The sequence below is a fragment of the Australozyma saopauloensis genome, chromosome 2 (genome assembly GCF_035610405.1).
Source record: "Australozyma saopauloensis chromosome 2, complete sequence".
NCBI lineage: Eukaryota > Fungi > Ascomycota > Pichiomycetes > Serinales > Metschnikowiaceae > Australozyma > Australozyma saopauloensis.
The window spans coordinates 1,482,883-1,502,647 of NC_086132.1; the positions used below are offsets into that span (position 1 = coordinate 1,482,883).

At 45.4% G+C, this 19,765-nt stretch overlaps 12 protein-coding genes across 12 annotated transcripts; 7 read left to right on the forward strand and 5 right to left on the reverse strand.

Annotated features, from left to right (window-relative positions):
- Window positions 1-3: 3 nt before the first annotated feature.
- On the forward strand, window positions 4-1,425 carry PUMCH_001876 (uncharacterized protein; the record flags this gene model as incomplete). The annotated part of the gene is made up of 1 exon (XM_063020910.1): window positions 4-1,425. The coding sequence occupies one exon, from the start codon at window positions 4-6 to the stop codon at window positions 1,423-1,425; it is 1,422 nt and encodes a 473-aa protein (XP_062876980.1).
- Window positions 1,426-1,454: 29 nt separating this feature from the next.
- Window positions 1,455-3,194, reverse strand: PUMCH_001877 (uncharacterized protein; the record flags this gene model as incomplete). The annotated part of the gene is made up of 1 exon (XM_063020911.1): window positions 1,455-3,194. One exon carries the CDS (start codon window positions 3,192-3,194, stop codon window positions 1,455-1,457), a length of 1,740 nt encoding a protein of 579 aa, XP_062876981.1.
- Window positions 3,195-3,762: 568 nt separating this feature from the next.
- Window positions 3,763-5,532, forward strand: PUMCH_001878 (uncharacterized protein; the record flags this gene model as incomplete). The annotated part of the gene is made up of 1 exon (XM_063020912.1): window positions 3,763-5,532. The coding sequence occupies one exon, from the start codon at window positions 3,763-3,765 to the stop codon at window positions 5,530-5,532; it is 1,770 nt and encodes a 589-aa protein (XP_062876982.1).
- Window positions 5,533-5,776: 244 nt separating this feature from the next.
- On the forward strand, window positions 5,777-7,132 carry PUMCH_001879 (uncharacterized protein; the record flags this gene model as incomplete). Its single annotated transcript, XM_063020913.1, has 1 exon — window positions 5,777-7,132. The coding sequence occupies one exon, from the start codon at window positions 5,777-5,779 to the stop codon at window positions 7,130-7,132; it is 1,356 nt and encodes a 451-aa protein (XP_062876983.1).
- Window positions 7,133-7,630: 498 nt separating this feature from the next.
- PUMCH_001880 (uncharacterized protein) lies at window positions 7,631-8,335 on the forward strand (the record flags this gene model as incomplete). The annotated part of the gene is made up of 1 exon (XM_063020914.1): window positions 7,631-8,335. The coding sequence occupies one exon, from the start codon at window positions 7,631-7,633 to the stop codon at window positions 8,333-8,335; it is 705 nt and encodes a 234-aa protein (XP_062876984.1).
- Window positions 8,336-8,479: 144 nt separating this feature from the next.
- On the reverse strand, window positions 8,480-9,262 carry PUMCH_001881 (uncharacterized protein; the record flags this gene model as incomplete). Its single annotated transcript, XM_063020915.1, has 1 exon — window positions 8,480-9,262. The coding sequence occupies one exon, from the start codon at window positions 9,260-9,262 to the stop codon at window positions 8,480-8,482; it is 783 nt and encodes a 260-aa protein (XP_062876985.1).
- A 295-nt stretch (window positions 9,263-9,557) lies between these two features.
- Window positions 9,558-12,116, forward strand: PUMCH_001882 (uncharacterized protein; the record flags this gene model as incomplete). Its single annotated transcript, XM_063020916.1, has 1 exon — window positions 9,558-12,116. One exon carries the CDS (start codon window positions 9,558-9,560, stop codon window positions 12,114-12,116), a length of 2,559 nt encoding a protein of 852 aa, XP_062876986.1.
- Window positions 12,117-12,774: 658 nt separating this feature from the next.
- Window positions 12,775-13,638, forward strand: PUMCH_001883 (uncharacterized protein; the record flags this gene model as incomplete). The annotated part of the gene is made up of 1 exon (XM_063020917.1): window positions 12,775-13,638. One exon carries the CDS (start codon window positions 12,775-12,777, stop codon window positions 13,636-13,638), a length of 864 nt encoding a protein of 287 aa, XP_062876987.1.
- A 91-nt stretch (window positions 13,639-13,729) lies between these two features.
- On the reverse strand, window positions 13,730-15,673 carry PUMCH_001884 (uncharacterized protein; the record flags this gene model as incomplete). The annotated part of the gene is made up of 1 exon (XM_063020918.1): window positions 13,730-15,673. One exon carries the CDS (start codon window positions 15,671-15,673, stop codon window positions 13,730-13,732), a length of 1,944 nt encoding a protein of 647 aa, XP_062876988.1.
- A 428-nt stretch (window positions 15,674-16,101) lies between these two features.
- On the reverse strand, window positions 16,102-17,847 carry PUMCH_001885 (uncharacterized protein; the record flags this gene model as incomplete). The annotated part of the gene is made up of 1 exon (XM_063020919.1): window positions 16,102-17,847. The coding sequence occupies one exon, from the start codon at window positions 17,845-17,847 to the stop codon at window positions 16,102-16,104; it is 1,746 nt and encodes a 581-aa protein (XP_062876989.1).
- Window positions 17,848-18,168: 321 nt separating this feature from the next.
- PUMCH_001886 (uncharacterized protein) lies at window positions 18,169-19,023 on the forward strand (the record flags this gene model as incomplete). The annotated part of the gene is made up of 1 exon (XM_063020920.1): window positions 18,169-19,023. One exon carries the CDS (start codon window positions 18,169-18,171, stop codon window positions 19,021-19,023), a length of 855 nt encoding a protein of 284 aa, XP_062876990.1.
- Window positions 19,009-19,515, reverse strand: PUMCH_001887 (uncharacterized protein; the record flags this gene model as incomplete). Its single annotated transcript, XM_063020921.1, has 1 exon — window positions 19,009-19,515. One exon carries the CDS (start codon window positions 19,513-19,515, stop codon window positions 19,009-19,011), a length of 507 nt encoding a protein of 168 aa, XP_062876991.1.
- Between the last annotated feature and the right edge of the window lie 250 nt (window positions 19,516-19,765).

Below are 19,765 nucleotides of genomic sequence, written 5' to 3' on the forward strand. Positions count from 1 at the left end.
CAGATGTCGTCGACCATTTTTGCCCTTTCTACTAAACCGGGTAGAGCGGCAATTGGTGTGGTTCGGATACTGGGCTCTCACAGTAAGCACATTTATCATAACTTGACAAAAAGCCGATTGCCGCCAGTACCCAGACAGGCCAGTTTGCGCAAGCTCTATGGCAAACAAGGTGTTTTAGATCACGCTGTTACTCTTTACTTCAATGGCCCTAAATCTTATACTGGCGAGGATTCTTTGGAGCTTCACCTCCATGGTGGAACTGCCATTGTCAAAGCTGTATTAGATGCAATCGGTAAACTACATAGCCCCAAGGATGGCGTATTGATCCGATATGCCGAACAAGGTGAATTCTCGAGGAGAGCTTTCATGAACGGAAGACTAGATTTGACAGAAGTTGAGGGAATACGAGAGCTAATAGATGCAGAAACCGAGACGCAGCGTTTGGGCGCGATGGATTCTCTCTCGGGAAATACCAAAAAACTCATGCAGAGATGGCGCTCCGATATTGTCAACAATGTGGCGCTTATCACGACAGTTATTGATTTTGGGGAGGAACACGATTTGGAGGAAACCTCGCAACTTATCAAACAGGTAGACCTGAACATTGAATCCCTAATACTCGAGATTAAAGATTACTGCAAGAGGGTTAAGGGCTCCGAAATTTTGCGGAGTGGAATAGGTGTCTGTTTGACAGGACCTCCCAATGCTGGCAAGCTGTCGTTACTCAATGAGCTAGGTAGTAGTGACCTTGCAATTGTCTCAGACGAGGCCGGTACAACCAGGGATATCATTGATGTCGCTATGGACATATCCGGGTATAAAGTGATTGTTGGCGATACAGCGGGCATTCGTGATCTACTGGAAGCCAGCGCCATCGAACAAGAAGGTATCCGGAGGGCAAAGCTCCATGCTGTGCTGCGAGACTTGATTGTGGCTGTTCTCTCTGGTCCCGAAGAAATTAACGATGAGTTCCGAAAACATATTTCTTTGCTACAAGAGACGGGAAAACCAATTCTAATAGTGGTGAACAAAATAGATTTGTGGGAAAATATCGACACTACTGAGATACAGAGCAAATTTGCTGCAGATCTCTCAGTAGACCCTAATTGTATCTACCCAATATCGTGTCTTTCGGGAACAGGTTTAGACGCATTGCGTGATCAGCTTGTAGCCCGATTCAAGGAGCTCTCGTTGTCAACAGAAAGTGATCCAGTTGTCATTTCGGCAAGAGCGTTAGACTTGCTACAGAATGACGTTATTTATAGCTTGGAAGAGTTTCGCCAGTGGAGCGATTCAGACGATGTTGTTCTTGCTGCCGAATGTCTACGCGGCGCTGTTGAAGGCATTGGCAAAATCACAGGAGACGCTGTGGGCGTAGAAGAGATACTTGGTGTGGTGTTTTCCAGTTTTTGTATTGGTAAGTAATGTACATTTTAATGAGCGATATTAGGGCCCTAGGGACTGAGAGAGATGACGTAGAGTGTGAACTTTTCCATTTCCCAATGGAGTTTTAGTTGTTGCAATTGATGTCTGGTATGGCGACCGGCAAGCTCCGTGGACTCCAGATTGCCCTTCCGTTTTCTTAGAGTTTTGGCCAAAGTTGGGGAAAGCCTCAACTCAAAGTTGACGATATTGAGACCATAGCTGAGCTTAAGATCATATGACAAGCTGAGAAGCTTTGTGCGATTGTCAGTTGGATCAATCTCTTCATTGACTTCGACTCCTCCCCCAACTTCTTCATCATTCACAAAAAGAGAGGCCATAAAATCTTCTTCTGCCCTACCCTTGAGATAGCCTTGGCCATCCACTAAATCATTTTTCTTCAAGTTGTATATGAACTCATGCAATGCAACCTTCATTGAAACAATTGGAGTAGCATCCTGAGGTAGCGTAATAGAATAGGCTTTGGAAGAGAACCCAAGGGTTTCAAATTGGTAATCGAAGAAAGTTGCAGCATTGGAAACAGGTGCTTTTGGGAAGAACTGTCTTCTAGTGATCTCAGCTTTGCTGGGGGCAGCGTATGGTTGGGAACCAACTGCGCTCAAAATTTGATTAGTGACATTTTGGTTCGAACTGAAGCCAACTTTCCTGATGAACACACTCTCTTTTGGTGGTATGGTAAAATGCTTACCCATGGCGTGCGCTTCGAAAGCGCCAAACAGGCCGTTGTCATACTCATCTTCGGAGTCGTATCCACCCTCGGCTTCTCTTTTGAGCTGAGCCTCGAGCGCAGCTTGTCTTTGTTCTTCTTCGACCACTTTCTTAGGTTTCCTGCCCCTCTTCTTCTTTGGAGCATCATCACCATACGAGAAGTCTTCAGGGCCGGGCGACTCAGTTTTTCCCTTGAATGTCAATTTGAGTTTCGTTGTAGGTTCTTTGGGGCCCTTTCCTCTGAACTTCAAAGCAGGGTGCAGTTCACCAAGCAAGCTGAGTTCCAAAGCAGCGTACTTCTCGTTGAACACCTGCAGCAATTTTCTCAGATCCTCGAAAATTAAGGCAGATGGATCGTTGTACGTTTGCGCATTTACGAAAATGAGGTCCACTTCGTTGTAGAAGGCGGACAAGTTATCAGCGAGCGTAGCACTGGCAGAGAACAACAGTCCATTGACCTCTTCTTTCACCTGCTCAAAAGATGTTGGATGCTCGATGATGGTGTAGTATTCGGGGTACTCCTCAGGATCGACATTATACATAAACGGCCCACTGAGCACTCCGTCGTCTGGGAACAGGTGCTCAATCACTTCCTCCAATATGCCCAAACACATCTGACGCAACTCGTTGAGATCAGGCTCCGAAGAAGCAGCTCCCACAGCAAGCGCAGCAGTGTCCACATTGGCCTCTACATAATCTAAGATTTGACGCGCGTCCTGGACAATCCAGGAGGTCGGGTCGTTATACCGAAGGGCATTCTCATACATAAGTGTGAAGTCCGCAACAAACAGCGCCGCGTCTCGATAGCCGCCCTTTGTGACTTTGCGCAGAATCTCAAAGAGCGAGATCGGCTGCTCTATCAACGCATAGTAATCAGGATACACCTTCTTGGGTGGAAGCTTTATGAATGCAGACGAGAGGAGTCTCGACTCGTCTTCGGTGGACAACTCCTGGACACGGTCGAGCACATTGCGCAACATGGCGTCTAGGCCAGACTTGCCTGTTTGGTCCATTTCGGAGGCTGCACGCTTGACCCTTACCATGATAGTGTTCGTTGTTGATGGTCTTGTGTGGAGGAACAAGAGGATGGGAGGAGATGTATGGGGTAGATTGGAGATTGAGTGATAATTTCGAAAAGTGAAATGAGAATATAAGTTTTTGGAAAAATCAATAAATTTTCATTTTCAAGTAGTTTTACGTAGTGGTTGTGTATTGTTCTAGTAAGTATGCGATATGACTGTACCATTATTGTAGGTGATGGTGAATTAGTATGGAGAATAGGTGACTTCATCAAACAGAAAGAGTAATTCTGAAAGATCTCGAATCTGAGTGATATTTTTTTGTTAATCAAATCTTCAAAATTTATATAATATGCGTTTATGGTACCGGATAGGTATCGTTCAGTAGTCAGATCCAAAGGTCGAGGAAACATCAAATCAATTAGTATCACACCCAACTAATAAATAGCTAAGACTTTCTAAAGCAAAACATTCAAAAGATTTAAATTTCCCTAGAACATTTCTCTCATCTATGCCAGATGACTCTGTTCTACCTCTACCCTTGCTCGTATGAAATATCTCACTACAGACTCCACAATTTCCACCAAAGAGTATGTCTGACACGAACCCACCTCCCAACAGTGTCACCATCTTGTATGGAAGCGAAACAGGAAATGCACAGGATTTTGCCCACTACCTTGGCAGAAAGCTACGGTACTACTCCCTCAGACCAACGGTCTCTTCATTAGACGAATATGACCCCAGAAAGCTCGTTACAGAGACCCGATACTTGATTGTTCTCTGCTCAACGACGGGCCAGGGCGAGTTTCCTAGAAACCTGCAGAAATTCATCAAGTTTCTTTTGCGGAAGCGCTTGCCAAAGGATCTTTTGAACCATGTCAAATTTACAACGTTTGGCCTTGGTGACTCATCATACCCGAAATTTAACTTTGCAATCAAGAAAATTCACACGAGACTTCTTCAATTGGGATGTACAGAACTCAGCGCTAGATGCGAGAGTGACGAGATGTCTCCCGAGGGCATTGACGGCTACTTTGCCGAGTGGGTCGAGAAGTTGGTCCCTGCGCTCACCGGCCAGTTCCCAAGACTCTTTCAAATAGATGACCATACACTTCTCCCTCCGGAATACAAAATTGACGTTTCTCCGGACTCGGCCGATGTCGCCTCCGGCGAAGATCTTGCATTGACTCGCTCTCTGAATCTACACAGAGGAAGAGTCCTTGAAAACCACAGAATCACGGCGGCAGACCATTTCCAGGACGTAAGACACATTGTGATCGAATCAGACTCCGTTTTGCTGTATTCTCCCGGTGACACCCTTGCATTGTACCCTCCCAACGATGACCGTAGTGTGGAGCTTTTGTTGCAACTGCAGCCACACTGGCTTGCTGTAGCCGATAAACCCTTGAAAATCTCCTCGGATGTTGAAGTGGAGGGAGGCCTTATATCACAAGAGCACATGACTCTTCGGAACCTCATCAAGTACCATTTGGATGTGAGTTCCATTCCTCGAAGAACATTCTTCGGCCTTTTGTTCCACTTTGTTGATGATTCAACTGACGATGGCAAGCGTGAAAAAGAAAAATTGTACGACTTCAGTAAATTGGAAGAAAGCGAGGACTTATATGATTATGCTAACAGGCCAAGACGACTGATCTTGGAAACCATAATGGAGTTTGAGACCAATCTTAAGATCCCGGTCGAGTACATTGTGGATCTCATTCCTCTTATCAAGGTGCGCTTATTTCTGATTGCCTCCAAGCCCAGCCCGAACTCTGTAGAAATCGCTGTTGCAATTGTAGAATACAAGACAATGCTACGCAGAATAAGACGGGGATTGTGCACCAAGTGGCTAAAGCAGTTGCAACCTGGAACTCCATTGGTCTTTTCCGTGCATTTATCAAACATTTCTTTTGGGGACGACTTGCTGGAGAAACCACCAGTCCTAATGATAGCGCCCGGAACAGGCATTGCACCTATGAAGTCATTAATTGAAAAAGAGGCAGGCAATCGCTCTTTGGTTTTATTCCAGGGGTTCAGGGAGACACAAAAAGACTACTTGTTTCAGTCAGTGTGGGAGCCTTTAGTACAGCTGTCTACGTTACAAGTTTACAACGCTGTATCAAGAGAAGCTGGAGCGAAACACAAATACGTTCAAGATCGCTTGTTCGCTGAGAAGGATTTAGTGCGCTCACTCATTGTTGATGAAAAAGCAATAGTGTTTGTTTGTGGGTCCAGTGGAAACATGCCTCGACAAGTCAGGATTACACTTGTAGAGATCCTCAGAGGCAGTGTTACAGATCCAGAACAATACTTGCTAGACATGGAAAATGGCGGCCGCTACATACAAGAGACATGGTGATATAATTATAGAATAGACACTAACACAATGGTATCTCTCAACAACGAGTCTAGGTGGAAATGAACAGGAAATCGATCAACATCGACAGAAATTAACAAAGCTGTTTGATCCACCAAAAATTTTAACATTTGAATAATCTCCAATTGATCACCAAACTTATCTCCCTTATTTCCGGCGCACTAGTACCACACTATCACCGCACTAGTACATACTACACCAATACCACACTCATTCAACCTAACCAATGCTCACGCAATCCCAACGTGTGTTTGGTCTAACACGGCGGACAGCCTTCAACTTTGTCAGGCACGTGTCCAAGTATCCACCGACCATCGATTTGGACGGAAAGCTGTACAAAACAGACGAATGGACCAATGTTCCACCTCAGATCTTGAGTCTTACCGAAAGACAGCTTCACCAAGATCCAAACCATCCAATCGGAATTCTCCGTGACCTAATAGAGAAGAACTTCCGAGGTTTGGGCTATACTTTCTACAACAACTTCCGTCCAACTGTGACTACTTTCCAGAACTTTGATGTTCTTGGGTTCCCACAAGATCACCCTGGCCGGTCCAAGCTGGACACGTACTACTTGAACAAAGAGCACCTTTTGAGAACACACACGTCTGCACACGAGCATGAGTGTTTCCAAGAATGTGAGACTCCGGGATACTTCATCACGGCGGATGTCTATAGAAGAGACGAAATCGATAGAACACACTATCCGGCTTTCCATCAAATGGAAGGTGCCAGACTTTGGTCTAAAAACACAAAGGACTTAGAGAAACAACTAGAAAACGACATTGCGGCAATTCCCCCTACGGAAATCATTGTAGAGGATCCGTTCAGAGATGCTCCATTCAACGTCGAGAACCCTAAACAAACTTACATGTCGGACAACGAAGTTAGATTGATCTCCACGCACTTGAAGAAAACTCTAGAGTATTTGGTCAATTTGGTTTTCGAAGAGGCTAAGAAATCAGCCATCAAGGCTGGCTCAACCGAAGAGTACTTGAACGAGCCTTTAAAGGTGCGTTGGGTGGAGGCATACTTTCCTTGGACGTCGCCATCATGGGAAATTGAGGTTTGGTGGAAGGGCGAATGGCTCGAATGTTGTGGATGTGGTTTAGTACAGCAACAAGTTTTGCTCAACTCAGGTCTTCCTGAGGATAGATTAGGATGGGCGTTTGGTATTGGTCTTGATAGAATCGCTATGTTGCTCTTTGGCATTCCTGACATTCGTCTTTTCTGGTCCCGCGACGAGAGATTCGGCAAGCAGTTCCTGGAGGGCCAGATTTCAACCTTCCAACCTTTTTCTAAGTATCCTGGAGTCAGAAGAGACGTGAGTTACTGGGTAAATGGAGATAATGCTTTGCACACTAATGACTTGATGGAAATCGTTCGTGCTCATGGAGGAGACCTTATTGAAAGCGTCGTTCTCAAGGACGAGTTTGAACATCCAAAGACAGGCAAGAAATCGCAATGCTACAGTATCCACTACCAGTCGATGGAGAGAACCTTGACCAATGCTGAAATTAATAAAATCCACTCCAATGTGGAGGGAGACCTTGTAAATACATTCCAAGTGGAGATTCGCTAAGCGCTAGCGTTAGTCTCTCGAGAACTGATAATAAATCAAAATAAATGAAAATGATTAAATTAAAGCGAATCCTCTTTCTCTTTGACGTTAGATGGAATTTACAAATACTCTTTCTTGCACCCTTGTATTGCCGAAAGCCTCCTTTGTCAATCGAAGTGGAGACACTTAAATCTAATTTTTGATAGCAAAAAACCGTTTCATTCAGTTCATTTTTGTCAACTTCAGGTAAACAGTTAGTTGGGTCCAGAAGCGTCCTTTGTGGAAGACATACAATCAGAACTCCATAACTAAGGTTTGAACGAAGATGTGGACCCAAAATTCAATTACAAGGAAAATAAAAACATACAGATTAATAAACTCCTAAAGTAATTCTTGCTACCTTCGCCATAACTGAGACGACACACATATTGATCCACCCCCAGATACATTTTTCACTTTTCCTGTCCACAAGTAACCCACTACTACCTAGCTCCAACCTACTTCTCTTCTTCTGCTGAAATGTGGGCCAGAACGCTATTCAACGGCTTGAGAGGGCCCATGCCCCTTGCACAAGCGCGCCCGTCGCTTTTCCTGCTGCTCCCATCTTCTCCCTTCCAATCTGCGATCCCTACCATCGCCAAAAGATACACTCACGAATATGCTCCAAGATACAAGAGAATAAGAAAGCAATTCAAGGGTAGAGTGAGCGTGCGTACCGGTGGCTCCATCAAGGGAAACTCTGTAGAATTCGGTGAGGTTGGCTTGCGTTTGAAGTCCAACGGTGTTAGAATGTCGGCTCTCCAACTAAAAGAAGCAGACAAAACAATCACCCGTGTGCTCAGAGGTACTGGTGCCTCCTTGGTGACCCGTTTCATCTGTAACATTGCTGTGTGTGTCAAGGGTAACCAGACCAGAATGGGTAAGGGTAAAGGTGCGTTCGAGTACTGGGCCTGTCGTGTTCCTACTGGTAAGGTGTTGTTCGAGATCAAAGGAGATGTGCATGACCATGTCTCCAAGATGGCCTTCGTTGCTGCTGCCAGAAGATTGCCCGGAACATTTGAGATTGTCAACAAGCAGTCGCAGGTGCGTGTGTCGCCAACAGCTGTCATTGACAAGCCCGAGCCCATCAACTACTTGGATGTCATGAAAAAGAGACCCACCAAGAAATGGACCAACATCCAAGAGTCCAAGCGTCCTGAGTATATGATGTTCAGAGGCCGCTAGTGTATATAGTAATCATCAAAGGAAGTATCGTGTCATTGGCAGTACATAAAAAGTATAAACGTTATTCGTAGCTCGTAAATCATAGCTTCATTTCCAGGGCTTGCGCGACTTGTGCCTTGCAGCATCGAGAAAGAAAGGAGGCGCCTAGATGTGCTCCATGATGTCATTGACAAAAGCCTGAACCACTTGTTGTTTCTCTGCTGGCTCAAGATCCTTTACCTTCTCGCGCTGCGACTTGACCTTCTCAAGCAACTCGTCAAGTGCAACCTGTTTCTCACCCAAAAGACTCTCACCCATTTGGCTTGCATCGTCAGGCTGCAAGTTCCGTGCGGGGTCGCTGACGATATCGGACCACTCATGGCACTCAAACAAGTCCACAAGTCTGTCCTGTCCAATCTTCTCGCGGTACTCGTTTTCGCCGCTGAGTCCCGTGTCCACAAACTCGAACCCGAACTGCACCGCCTCGTCTTCCACCTCGTCCAACTCCTCCTGGGTCAAGTTCTTGCCGTTGCCTACCACCGCATAGAAGAGGTCATGCTCATCGAACAAGTTCCGAATTGACTCAAACAGATCAAGGGCATGCTGCAAATCCTTCCCCTTCCACTGCTCCAAGTTCAACGTGAAAAGAATGCCCTCCAACTCGTCTCTGAGTGTTTTGTACTCATCCTTGCTAAACTCCTTGCGGAACGAGTCGAGATCAGCGAGAAGTTGCTCGGGGGTAGTTTCTGGGGTTCTCTTATCGGGATACTCCTCGATGAGAATGTTCACCTCGGCTTTGAAGTACTTGGTGGTGACAGTATGTTTGTACACCAAACCGCTGTGGGAATCGGAGGAAATGGTGGAGGAGTCGAGGTCTTTGGTGATCAATTGCGCAATTGCGACTTTCCCGGTCATAGGAGGCCCAACTATCAACACGTTGTTGCCCATGATGGTAAGTCAGCGAATCCTAGTGGGAGTAGTAGGGAGTGTGAGATAAGTGGGGAGGGAGCAGCTATATAGCCAGGAGGAACGGAGGGAAACAGTGGCAGCAGGAGGAATACTGGGGGAAAGCAATTGCGGGGTTTAAGGAAGAAAAATATATAAATAGGGGCGGATTTTCCCACTTGCGTGATTTCGCAATCGCAGCTTTTTTTGGTACGATGTTCATTTTCTCGGTGCATGGTTATACCCCCGAGTTTTCCACCTAATACCAAAACAGTACCAACACCTACTCTGCGGCAGAATGGCTCCAGTAAAGGTTTCGGCAAACGGATCCAATGGTCGCACAAATGATGAGAACGAAGAAAATGACACTGTAGACTTAAAAAACTTGTTGCTTCAGGAGTCAGATCTCTTTCTGAGCTCCCTCGATTCAGAAGCATATCTTGACAGTTTGGCGCCAATCATCACGGAAGCCTTGAAGGCCAATGCTCTTGCCGAATTCATCTCGAAATTGAACGACTACGTCAAAGGAAAAGATGCCGAATTGAACCAGAAATCGCTTGATTCGGCTACTGACATCAACACTTGCATCGATAGCATAGACCAAGTCTCGATCCAGTCACATGAGCTTAGCGGGTCGTTGCTGAAGGTGAACTCATTTCTTAAACAGAGCACGTTAGGTCTTATCGAAAAGAAATCTAAACTATTGAAGGCAAAGGAAACAGAACGAGCCATTACAGAGACGAGCTTAGTATTGAACTTATGCATCCAGGTTCTCGAAATCACAAACAAAATCCATGAACTTATAAAACAGCGCCGTTACTTCAGTGCTTTAAAGCTCATAGATGAGCTCACGTCCATTCATTTACCTAAGGTCAGTAACTTTTCCTTTTCTGTGAAGATCTACGACTCTATACCGCACTTGACTTCGATGATCAAAGAAGAGGCGCTCGATAATCTTTGTAAATGGCTTCTGACACAAGTTGAGCGTAAAATTGATGACATCGGCGACAAGATCAGCCTCAGCTTAGAAGCTACACAAAATGACTGGGCCTCCAAGCGCGAGGGTTCCGTGCTACTCATGCCTCATAGACTCAACTCCGCTGTTGAGATGTCTATGCGTGACGCGGACTTGAATTTCAATGTCTTTGAGTCTTCAGAACTCAATATTACTCTTGGGCCCGTTTTTGACTGCCTTCTTGTCTACCAATCCTTAGGAGAACTCCCGATTCTTTGTGCCGCATACCATAAAGAGTGGATGAAGAAATACCAGAGAATCATATATCCAATGACATTGTCTCTGAGCGCCAGGGAAAAGCTGGCCTTTTTCAAGGAAACCAAGGTCTCGTTCCCCGACTTGATCTCTCTCGAGTCATACTTGCGTAAGATCGCAGCCCTTTTCGTTGTTGACAAACAACTCAACTCACAAACGAAGTTCGAGCTACGCTCCAATGCTTCTGCTGACGATCTTTGGGAATCTTTCGCTAATAAGCTTAAACCCGTTCTCATCAATTTCTTAGAGACCGAGGAATGGACCATGGATAATTTGTCACAACTCGTCGACTTCAAGGATTTACTAGGTAATTTCTTACAAACCATGGAAAATAGCCAGTACAAAACCTCGGAGCTCTATGACATTCTAATCATAGTGCTAAGGGACTACTATGGTCCATTGCTCATCCAACAGTTCCGTTTCGAATTCATCCAGTCAATCCAGTCGGACCACTATATGCCCTCTGTCGTCACGAACAAGAATATGTATGACGAAATCATGAAAATATGTTGGTATAAGTCTGAATCCAGCTTTGCGCCCAAGAATATCAAGGGGTTTCCAGTGTCATTTCCTTTCAGTGAGGATTATTTGCGCTATTGCATTAATATTCGTCAACTCCTTAAGGACTTGATTGACTTCACATCAGACTACTATAGCCAGGATCTAGCTGAGCTCAATCGCATTATTGTGAACGACATCTTCGAGAAGTGTCTTGGTGATACGCCCGGATTCGGTATCTGTCATGACATGAAGACATTCATCACCAAAAACGCAAACAATAAAGAAATCGTGGCGCAGAGCTATACAAATCTTGAGTACTACTTGTACAGTTTGTACGAGATCGGCAAGCTTATTGACAAGAGACTACGGTTTTCCAATGGAATTGGTATTATTAATATCGATACGAACTCTACCTTCAAACTAAAGGCCATTGAGCTATTCACAAGTGTTAGAAAATTCTCGGAAGATGCAATTTTCCAGATGGTTGACCAGAAAGTTCATGAGTTGTTAGAATTGCTCCAATATGAGGACTGGACCCCTGCTTCTGCAAACACTGGTCCAAGTGGAGATATCGAAGAGTTTGCAGTGTTTTTGGATAACTTGTTCAACTCTATCTTCTCCAACTTGCCATCCTCGTTCCGTACGTTGGGGCTTTTCAGGAGTTTTGACTTCATTTCTGAATACTTCTTGTCCGAGTTGAACAACGCCCCTCGTTTCAACAGGAATGCAATAATCAATCTCGACTTGGACGTCAAACATTTGGAGGAGTCCATGGCGTCGCTTGTGTCAACAGACTCCCAGGGTGATGGAGCTCTCCAGTCTACTTTCGCAGAGCTCAGACAGAGCATTGATTTGCTTTTACTTGACAACTATGATGAATTTTACAAGGACCCAACATTCCGCATGCGCCGCTTTGACAGGTTGAAGTACGATCTGGCCCTCAAGCTCCTCAAAAAGATGCAGCGTGAAGAGGTTGACGACGTGGTGTCAATAACAGAGAACACTTTGACAAGAGAGGGGTCTATTCTCAGCGGGTCTGCGGCGAAATTTGCCAACTGGGGTAAGTTCCGCAAAAGCGACACTTGATCATTGTGTTTACTTCCAGAATGCCAATTTCGAGAGCCAGCTTCTGTTCAGGGGCAATTCTTGTTTTGCCGACTCCAACGCCAGTTGCATCTCTGCTTCGAGGCGCAATGATTTGGCTTCGACCTCCTTTTGGACATGTTCATACTCAAGTTTGTACCACATGGCGTTGTATGCCATGAACACCGAAGACGATAAGAGGAAGAAGTTTCCGATGGCGTATCTGAAATCCCTGAGGCGGGGTTTCTGGAGTTCTGCCCCGTCGAAGTTTTCCGAGAAATGGATTTTGGAGTAACTTCTCCGGCTCAAGCGAACAGTGTTTCTAAGCATTGTGTCTTGTGGAGTATATAGTAGGTGAGATTTTCAGAGGGCTTACAGTGTGTAGGCCCAAATAGCCTAAGACAGAACGAACTCAGAACCACACTTGAATTCGCAGCCCTGTGAACGAAAATAAAGAAAAAAAACTCGAAAAAAAAACACAACAATGCCAGCCTTGTTTCGCTGTGGAAAAATTTCAACCCATCTCGACCCTCGCATTATAAAAGAGCACTTTCTGTTCAACTTTACCTCAACCCCATACTAGACCTGCAGCCTACACCCACTTCCTCCAAGTACTTACTAGTGGCGTTTCCCTGTAAAGCCAACCACACCCCCAATTGCTATGTTTAGAAATAATTACGACAACGACTCCGTCACGTACTCCCCCACAGGCAGACTTTTCCAGGTGGAATATGCCTTGGAGGCCATCAAACAGGGGAGTGCTGCTGTTGGTATCACCTCAGGCAGTCATGTAGTATTGGTGGCTTTGAAGAGAAATGCCGAGGAATTGGGCAGCTACCAGAAGAAAATCATCAAGGTGGACGATCACATGGGCATTGCCTTGGCCGGATTGGCGCCCGACGCCCGCGTCTTGTCCAACTACTTGCGTAAACTTGCCATGAACTCCAAGCTTGTGTTCAACAGACCGTTGCTGACAAGCAAGGCTGTTTTGTCGATTGCCGACAAGGCGCAGGAGAACACGCAACTGTACGGGTCCAGACCTTACGGTGTGGGGTTGCTCGTGGCTGGCTGGGATGAGACTGGTGCTCATTTGTACGAGTTCCAGCCTTCGGGGTCTGTGTTGGAGTACAACGGTGCTGCCATCGGTGCACGTTCGCAGGCTGCCAGAACCTACTTGGAGCGTAATTTGGATGCCATCCGTAGCTGTACTGAGATTGAGGAGCTTGTGGTGCACGGCTTGAATGCTTTGAGAGACACGTTATCGCAAGACATGGAGTTGACGATCCAAAACACATCTGTCAGTTTCGTAGGAAAAGATAAAGACTTCACCATCCATGACAATGAAGATGTGCAACAGTGGTTGGACAAACTCGACTCCACCAGTAACGACAAGAACAACGCCAACGACGACGAGGATGACGACAACGATGAACCTGCCGAGGGAACTGCCACTGCTGCAGACTCCACGCAGCCAGAGCTGACGCAAGAAGGAGCGGCAGCAGATGACAACATGGAGACCGACTGATGAGGATGCATTGTGCGGAGAGAAATAGAAGAATACATACAGAAATTCAAACCAGACCTATTTGTTACCATTATTGTGGTTTCTATGTACACTATGTGCTGCCTTCTTTCTGTTGCTTGGCTGCAACGCCCTGAATGGCTTTCATGCAAACTGTTTGTAAATCGTTGACCTCTTCATTCAATAGGTTAATATCATGTAATGTCTTGTGGCCTCTAATTTCCTGCACTTTTTTTCGAAGTGCGGCAATTTTGGAGTTCACAGCAGCTTTTTCTTCTTCTTCCATTAGTTTGCCGAATTGTAGAACTGCATTTTCTGCGTCCATGCAAAGAATATCCACTCTGTTCGCATGTGCAACGTAGTTCTTGAATTCCTCGTCTCTCTTAGCATTAGCCTCTTTTTGGGCAAGAATTTCGCTGATCTCAGCTTCAGAGAATCCAGTTTGCGCAGCTACCTCAATCGAAACTTGTTGTGGTTTTCCGTGGTGAGGCAGGTCGACTGGGTATGGTGTTTTATCATAGGCAGAGACTTTTAAAATACCATCAACATTAATATCAAATGATACTGTGATTACAGGGGTACCCTTGGGTCCTGGAGGAATGTTGGCAAGTTTGAATTTACCGATGAGTTTGTTATCTTGTACCATTGGACGTTCACCCTGGTAAACACTAATATCAACACCAGTCTGGCCATCGACCGCAGTCGAGAAATTTTGCTCCTTCTTAACTGGAATAGCTGTGTTTCTGGGAATCAATGGACTGAACAACCCACCATAAGTCTCAATTCCAAGAGTCAAAGGTGCCACATCTAACAAGACAACATCCTTTAGCTGACCAGACAAGACGGCGGCTTGGATCGCAGCACCAAGAGCGACAGCCTCGTCTGGATTAACCTCTGTATTGGGTTTCTTACGGAACAACTCTTCAACGACTGATCTTATTTTAGGCATTCTGGTCATACCACCAACCATAATGACCTCGTCCACTTCAGAGGGTTTGAGCTCAGCGTCTCTAAGACATCTTTGAACAGGATTGATAGTTGCATTGATCAAGTCTGCAGTCATGGTATCAAGTTCTTCTTCTGTCACTGTCATTTCAATGTGTTTATCTTTTGTGACAAAGGGAATGGTGACGCAGGCCTCTTTCTTGTGCGATAATTCAATCTTGCACTTCTCAGCTGCTTCTTTGATACGTTGCATTGCCAGAAGAGACAATTCAACAGGGCCATTCTTGGATAAAAAGTCTTTAAGTATATGTTCGGTGAGGGCGTTATCGAAATCCTCGCCTCCAAGGTGTGTATCACCGTTCGTGGCTCTTACTTCAAACACATGGTCCTCGATGTCGAGGATGGAGATATCGAAAGTTCCGCCTCCAAAATCGTACACTGCCACAATTCCATCGTTCTGCTTCTTGTCAATGCCATATGCTAGAGCAGCCGCTGTGGGTTCATTTAAAACACGCAACACCTCAAGTCCCGCAAGCTCTCCCGCCAATTTGGTGGCCTGTCTTTGCAGATCGTCAAAGTAAGCTGGAACTGTCACCACAGCATGTTTGGTAGGGGTGGCGGTGTGTGTATCGGCAATTGACTTCATCTTAACTAATATATCACTAGCTACCTCTATGGGCGACATTACTTTACCGGTATCGGTAGCTACACATGCGTCGCCGTTTCCGTTTGCGACAACCTTATAGGGAATATTGCTCAAGGAGTTCTGGAGTCTTGGATCGGCGAATTGGCGCCCAATGAATCTCTTGGTAGCAAAGAAGGTGTTTTCCGGATTGACCAAAGCCTGTCTTTTAGCAGCTTCTCCCACAAGCTTCTTGCCATCTTTTGTGTATGCTACAACGGACGGGGTTGTTCTCCCGCCTTCTTCGTTTTCTAGAATCTTGGGGACTTTACCTTCTACAATAGCGACGGCCGAGTTTGTGGTTCCAAGGTCAATGCCAATCACAGAATGTTTGAGTCTTCTGGGTAGAGTCACGCGCAAGTAATTGCGGACATGTAGCCCAATTGGGGATTTGTTTACTGTTCGTAGCATTGATGGGGTATAGTGCTGTGAGTAGTGATTAATAGATTAGTGCATCTAGGTGTATATACTGTTGCGCATGTATGTGGGGCAGTATACAAGGAAAGATGCAAATTATGTCAAAAGCTTGAAATTGCTCAATTTTTTATTGCATTTTTCAATTCCTCAAGTCTCAGACAAATATGCAATTTCTGTGTAGTGATTAAGTCTGACCTGACCAAAGCTACTCAGCGCTTCTCAGCTCCTGATAGGGAAGAAAGCTATCTTCTTTTTTGGTCGGTCACAGCGATAATAACATTATTAAAACTATCAGAAATCTCACGGTCGAAAAGCATTTCCATCGATCTCTAAACTCCTGTGGCCCATGTGTAGAAACGCTGAGGACCTCTTCGGAGTCAAGAAAGGGTCCTCCGATGATATCATTTGGGTAAAACCAAGCATCATCGAAAATTATCTCGGTCGAAGTACAAACTAATTTGTTCCTCTGTAATTTCGAGATTGGGCTGACAGTATCGAGTGAGGTAGTTTCCTCCCTCAGAACAGATTACCCAGTAGAGATATGCGGCAAACCTAGCTCCAAAATCTGCGGGCTTAAGCAACTTAAAGCTGTCCGCCGTAGTCATAGCAGGCTCTATGTTATCAAAGGGGAAAACTATGAGAAATTCTAGATCGTCTTGTCTTATTCCTGATGGGTCTGGTCTTTTCATGACTCCAAACTTGGCACCAATGTATCGTTGATTCCAGTTTATGACCAAAGGATGCCTTTCCGAGGGGTCAACTTTCTTTGGTTTGAGCTCCTTGAGAAAAATGCCAAAGTTGGATGGTTTGTATGCCTCGAGATGGTATCGCATACATGAGAAATAGTGATAGAAGTCTTGGCTCTGCATTATAGGCTTTACCTCGGATAATTCAAACCGAGAACGATTACAGATCCACAAAAGTAGCAATCTCACGAAGCGCAACCTTTCTGTACCAGGACCTGATTTTTCTGGTGACCAATCTCTTGTGCTCAATTCGTTCGGGTCATTAAAGAACAATTCCGATTCCGGTTTGTGAAAAGAATAAGCATTTTCCACTGCATCAATGTAACGGATCGGACTGAAGTCATCCCAATGATAATTAGATCTAACATTGTCGATGGAGTACACACTAGCTGAGTAGTCAGGACCGATAGAGATAATTGTGTCGCCGGCAATAATAAATAGCTGACTGACCTTGACAACTATTTTTCTCAAAATAGTTTGTGGATATTCCAAGATAAATTTGTCGAACAATTCCTCTTGGAGAATTTTGGCTATCACAGCCAAGACGATATTCATCGAGGCAATAGTTTGTCCGCTGTAGAAGCCAAGGAGTCCGTCATTCTGATTTTGTCTCGTTGCGATTGTTTTAAAAGGCAAGTATCTAGTGATGATCAAACAGATGGTTCTCAAGTAGCCATGAAACATATCTCGAGACTGAAACCTTAGGCGTTTGGAGTAGGAGCTATTGAAGTCCGTGATGCGTTTGCGAATCTGATTAAGAACTTTGGTTCTGAATGGCGCCAAAGCACTAAAGTCTGCACGGCACCGTGCAAGCTCGAAATGACAGCGCTCTAGGTCATGATCGCATTTGGCTTCGCTATCGCGAAAGAATTGGACGCTCTGCGAGAACTGTTGCATGTGCGCTAGATGGAGTGCCCAAGAAGCTTCTTGTAAATTGATATCCATGCAGTTTTCCGGATCTAGCGCCGCAGCGGCTAGCTTTCCTTTGATCACTTCTTCTTGCTGTGCAGCATGATGTAGCGACACTAGCTTGTACTCTGGTTTGCAGCTCAATTCGACAATTGAGGTCATGAGCTCCGGCGGATAGTTATCGGGAGAATATTTCGGGTCATCGGATGATGGTTCGGGCAAATTGAGCTCGTGTATGCGACGCATTATCTTCTCTACTTCATTTAGGTAATTCAGTCTATACACCATGTACGAATCGGGAAGAAGATTAGCGTCTCCCCACTCAAAAGCTTCAAGCTGTTTGCCATAGTTCATATGGAACAACGCATTAAATCTAGTGCTATCGTTGAGGAACTCCTTGAACGGACCTTCCACCAGCTTGTACAAGTCAAGATATTCATCCACCAGTAAGTTCATCAAGATGAGGTCCCATACTTCCGACGGGAGATCCTGCCACAGCAAGACATGTGGCATTCTTAATGGTTTTGGATTTGGCAATGGGGTATGGTGATAGACAATACTCTAAGTTGTTTCAGGTGCAATTGAATGGCGTTGGGGATATAGGGGCAATTGGGGCTCTAGTCTCGTCAAAGAAGTTTGAAACGAAAACAAAATCTAAAATAAATTGGGCGGCCAACAATTCTTTTCAGTTCTTCTTAATAAATGTATTGTGAACACTCTACAGATGCAACTCTCCAATGTTTATGTGGGGTAGTACAGGAAGGACATCGCGGTAATCTACGATGAGTATTTCACCCAGCTGATCTCCCACCAACTACACTGTAAATAGCTACAATGGGCAAAAGAAAGGCCGACAGCGGCTCCGGAAACCGCAACAAGAAATACAAGGTCAGTGGATTCATAGACCCGAACACCAGCGGCGTCTATGCCACCTGCAATCGTGGAAGAGAACTTGGCTGTAGAAAGGAGTTGGTCCGTCTTCTCAGCGAGAAGATCGAGGAGTTGTATCCCAACTGGAAAGAACAAATCGGGGACGACGAAAGCGATAAGGAGTCCAGGGAGTCCAAGGAAGAGGGCGAGAAGAAGGAATTGACCGTAGAGGAACAGGTGGAGAACGAGTTGAAGCTGATGAAGAAGGAGAAATCCGCCAAGGGGCATCCGCTTCTCGTGCCTATGGAGCTAGGATGTGAGTGTCTTGTATTTGTAAAAACGAAAAAACCTGCAGTCGCAGTTGACTTGGTGCACTCGCTATGTGAAGAGGCCTACGAATCTAAACAGAAAAACACTCGTTTCACACAAAAGCTCTCGCCGATCGAAAGCTCTGTATCAGCGTCAGCAGAGGAACTAGAAAAATTGGCCAAGACGGTTTTGAAGCCACACTTCCACCAAGAAGACCAGAAGCCAGTCAAGTTCGCCATCCAGGTGACTCGCAGAAACTTCAACAGCTTGGAGAAGGAAGACATCATCAAGCAAATTGCCAAGTTGGTCGGCACCGAGCACGGCCACTCGGTGGACCTCAAGAACTACGATAAGTTGATCATGGTCGAGTGCTACAAAACGAATGTCGGAATGGCGGTGGTCTCGGACTTCCAGAAGTTCGACAAGTTCAACTTGCAGCAAATATTCGAAAAGGCTTCGGAATCCGTGGACCCGGAGACCAAGTCTCGTGTGCGCTCAGAAGGAAACTGAGAGTTTCTCGGCAATCGTGGCAGGAACCTTCCAGTCCATCCAGTCGGCCTCCTTGTGAGGAATAATGCCCATCTTATCTAGTTTCCATACACCAATCAATATGCTAGCCACGTGGCAAAGAATGAACACCAACTTTGGTAGAATGAGCTCGTGTCTGTTTCTTTCCGTCGCAAATGGCTCGAAGCCTCTATTGGTGTCGTTGAAAATAGCAGCAAGAGGAGACCACAAAAGCATGAATGTCATCATCATGGGAATCATCTGGAGCGAGTTTCCGGTCATGTAGCTCATGATGAGATTCATGGGGATGCTTTTGGCCGGGCTGGTGGCAAACTCCCATGCCTTTTTGACCTTTAGTTTGTCTAGTTGGGCCTGCGATGGTTTTTTGGCGTCCAGCTTGGAGAGCTTTGTTTCTGGGTCATATCCGATGGGAGACGATACCTCGCAAGTAGGTTTGAGAATCACCTGAGGGTTTGTTAGTTCCCGAAACAGCATTGGGAGGTTGTAGTAGGGAGCTTACCAGTGCGAGAAAGGGAAGTAGATAGTCTCATGAATGTGGGGTAAATTGTGAAATTTATTTCTATCAATGCTTATTTAGTACAATTTTTTTCGTGTCTATTCCATTCCGAGCGAAATACTCTTTTTAAAGAAGATTGATTGGGCCCTGTTCTGTATATCCTTGTATTTGATCACTCACTATAGTACAAGTCAGTAGCAGACTAGGAGACAATCCCTCTTGTAAATA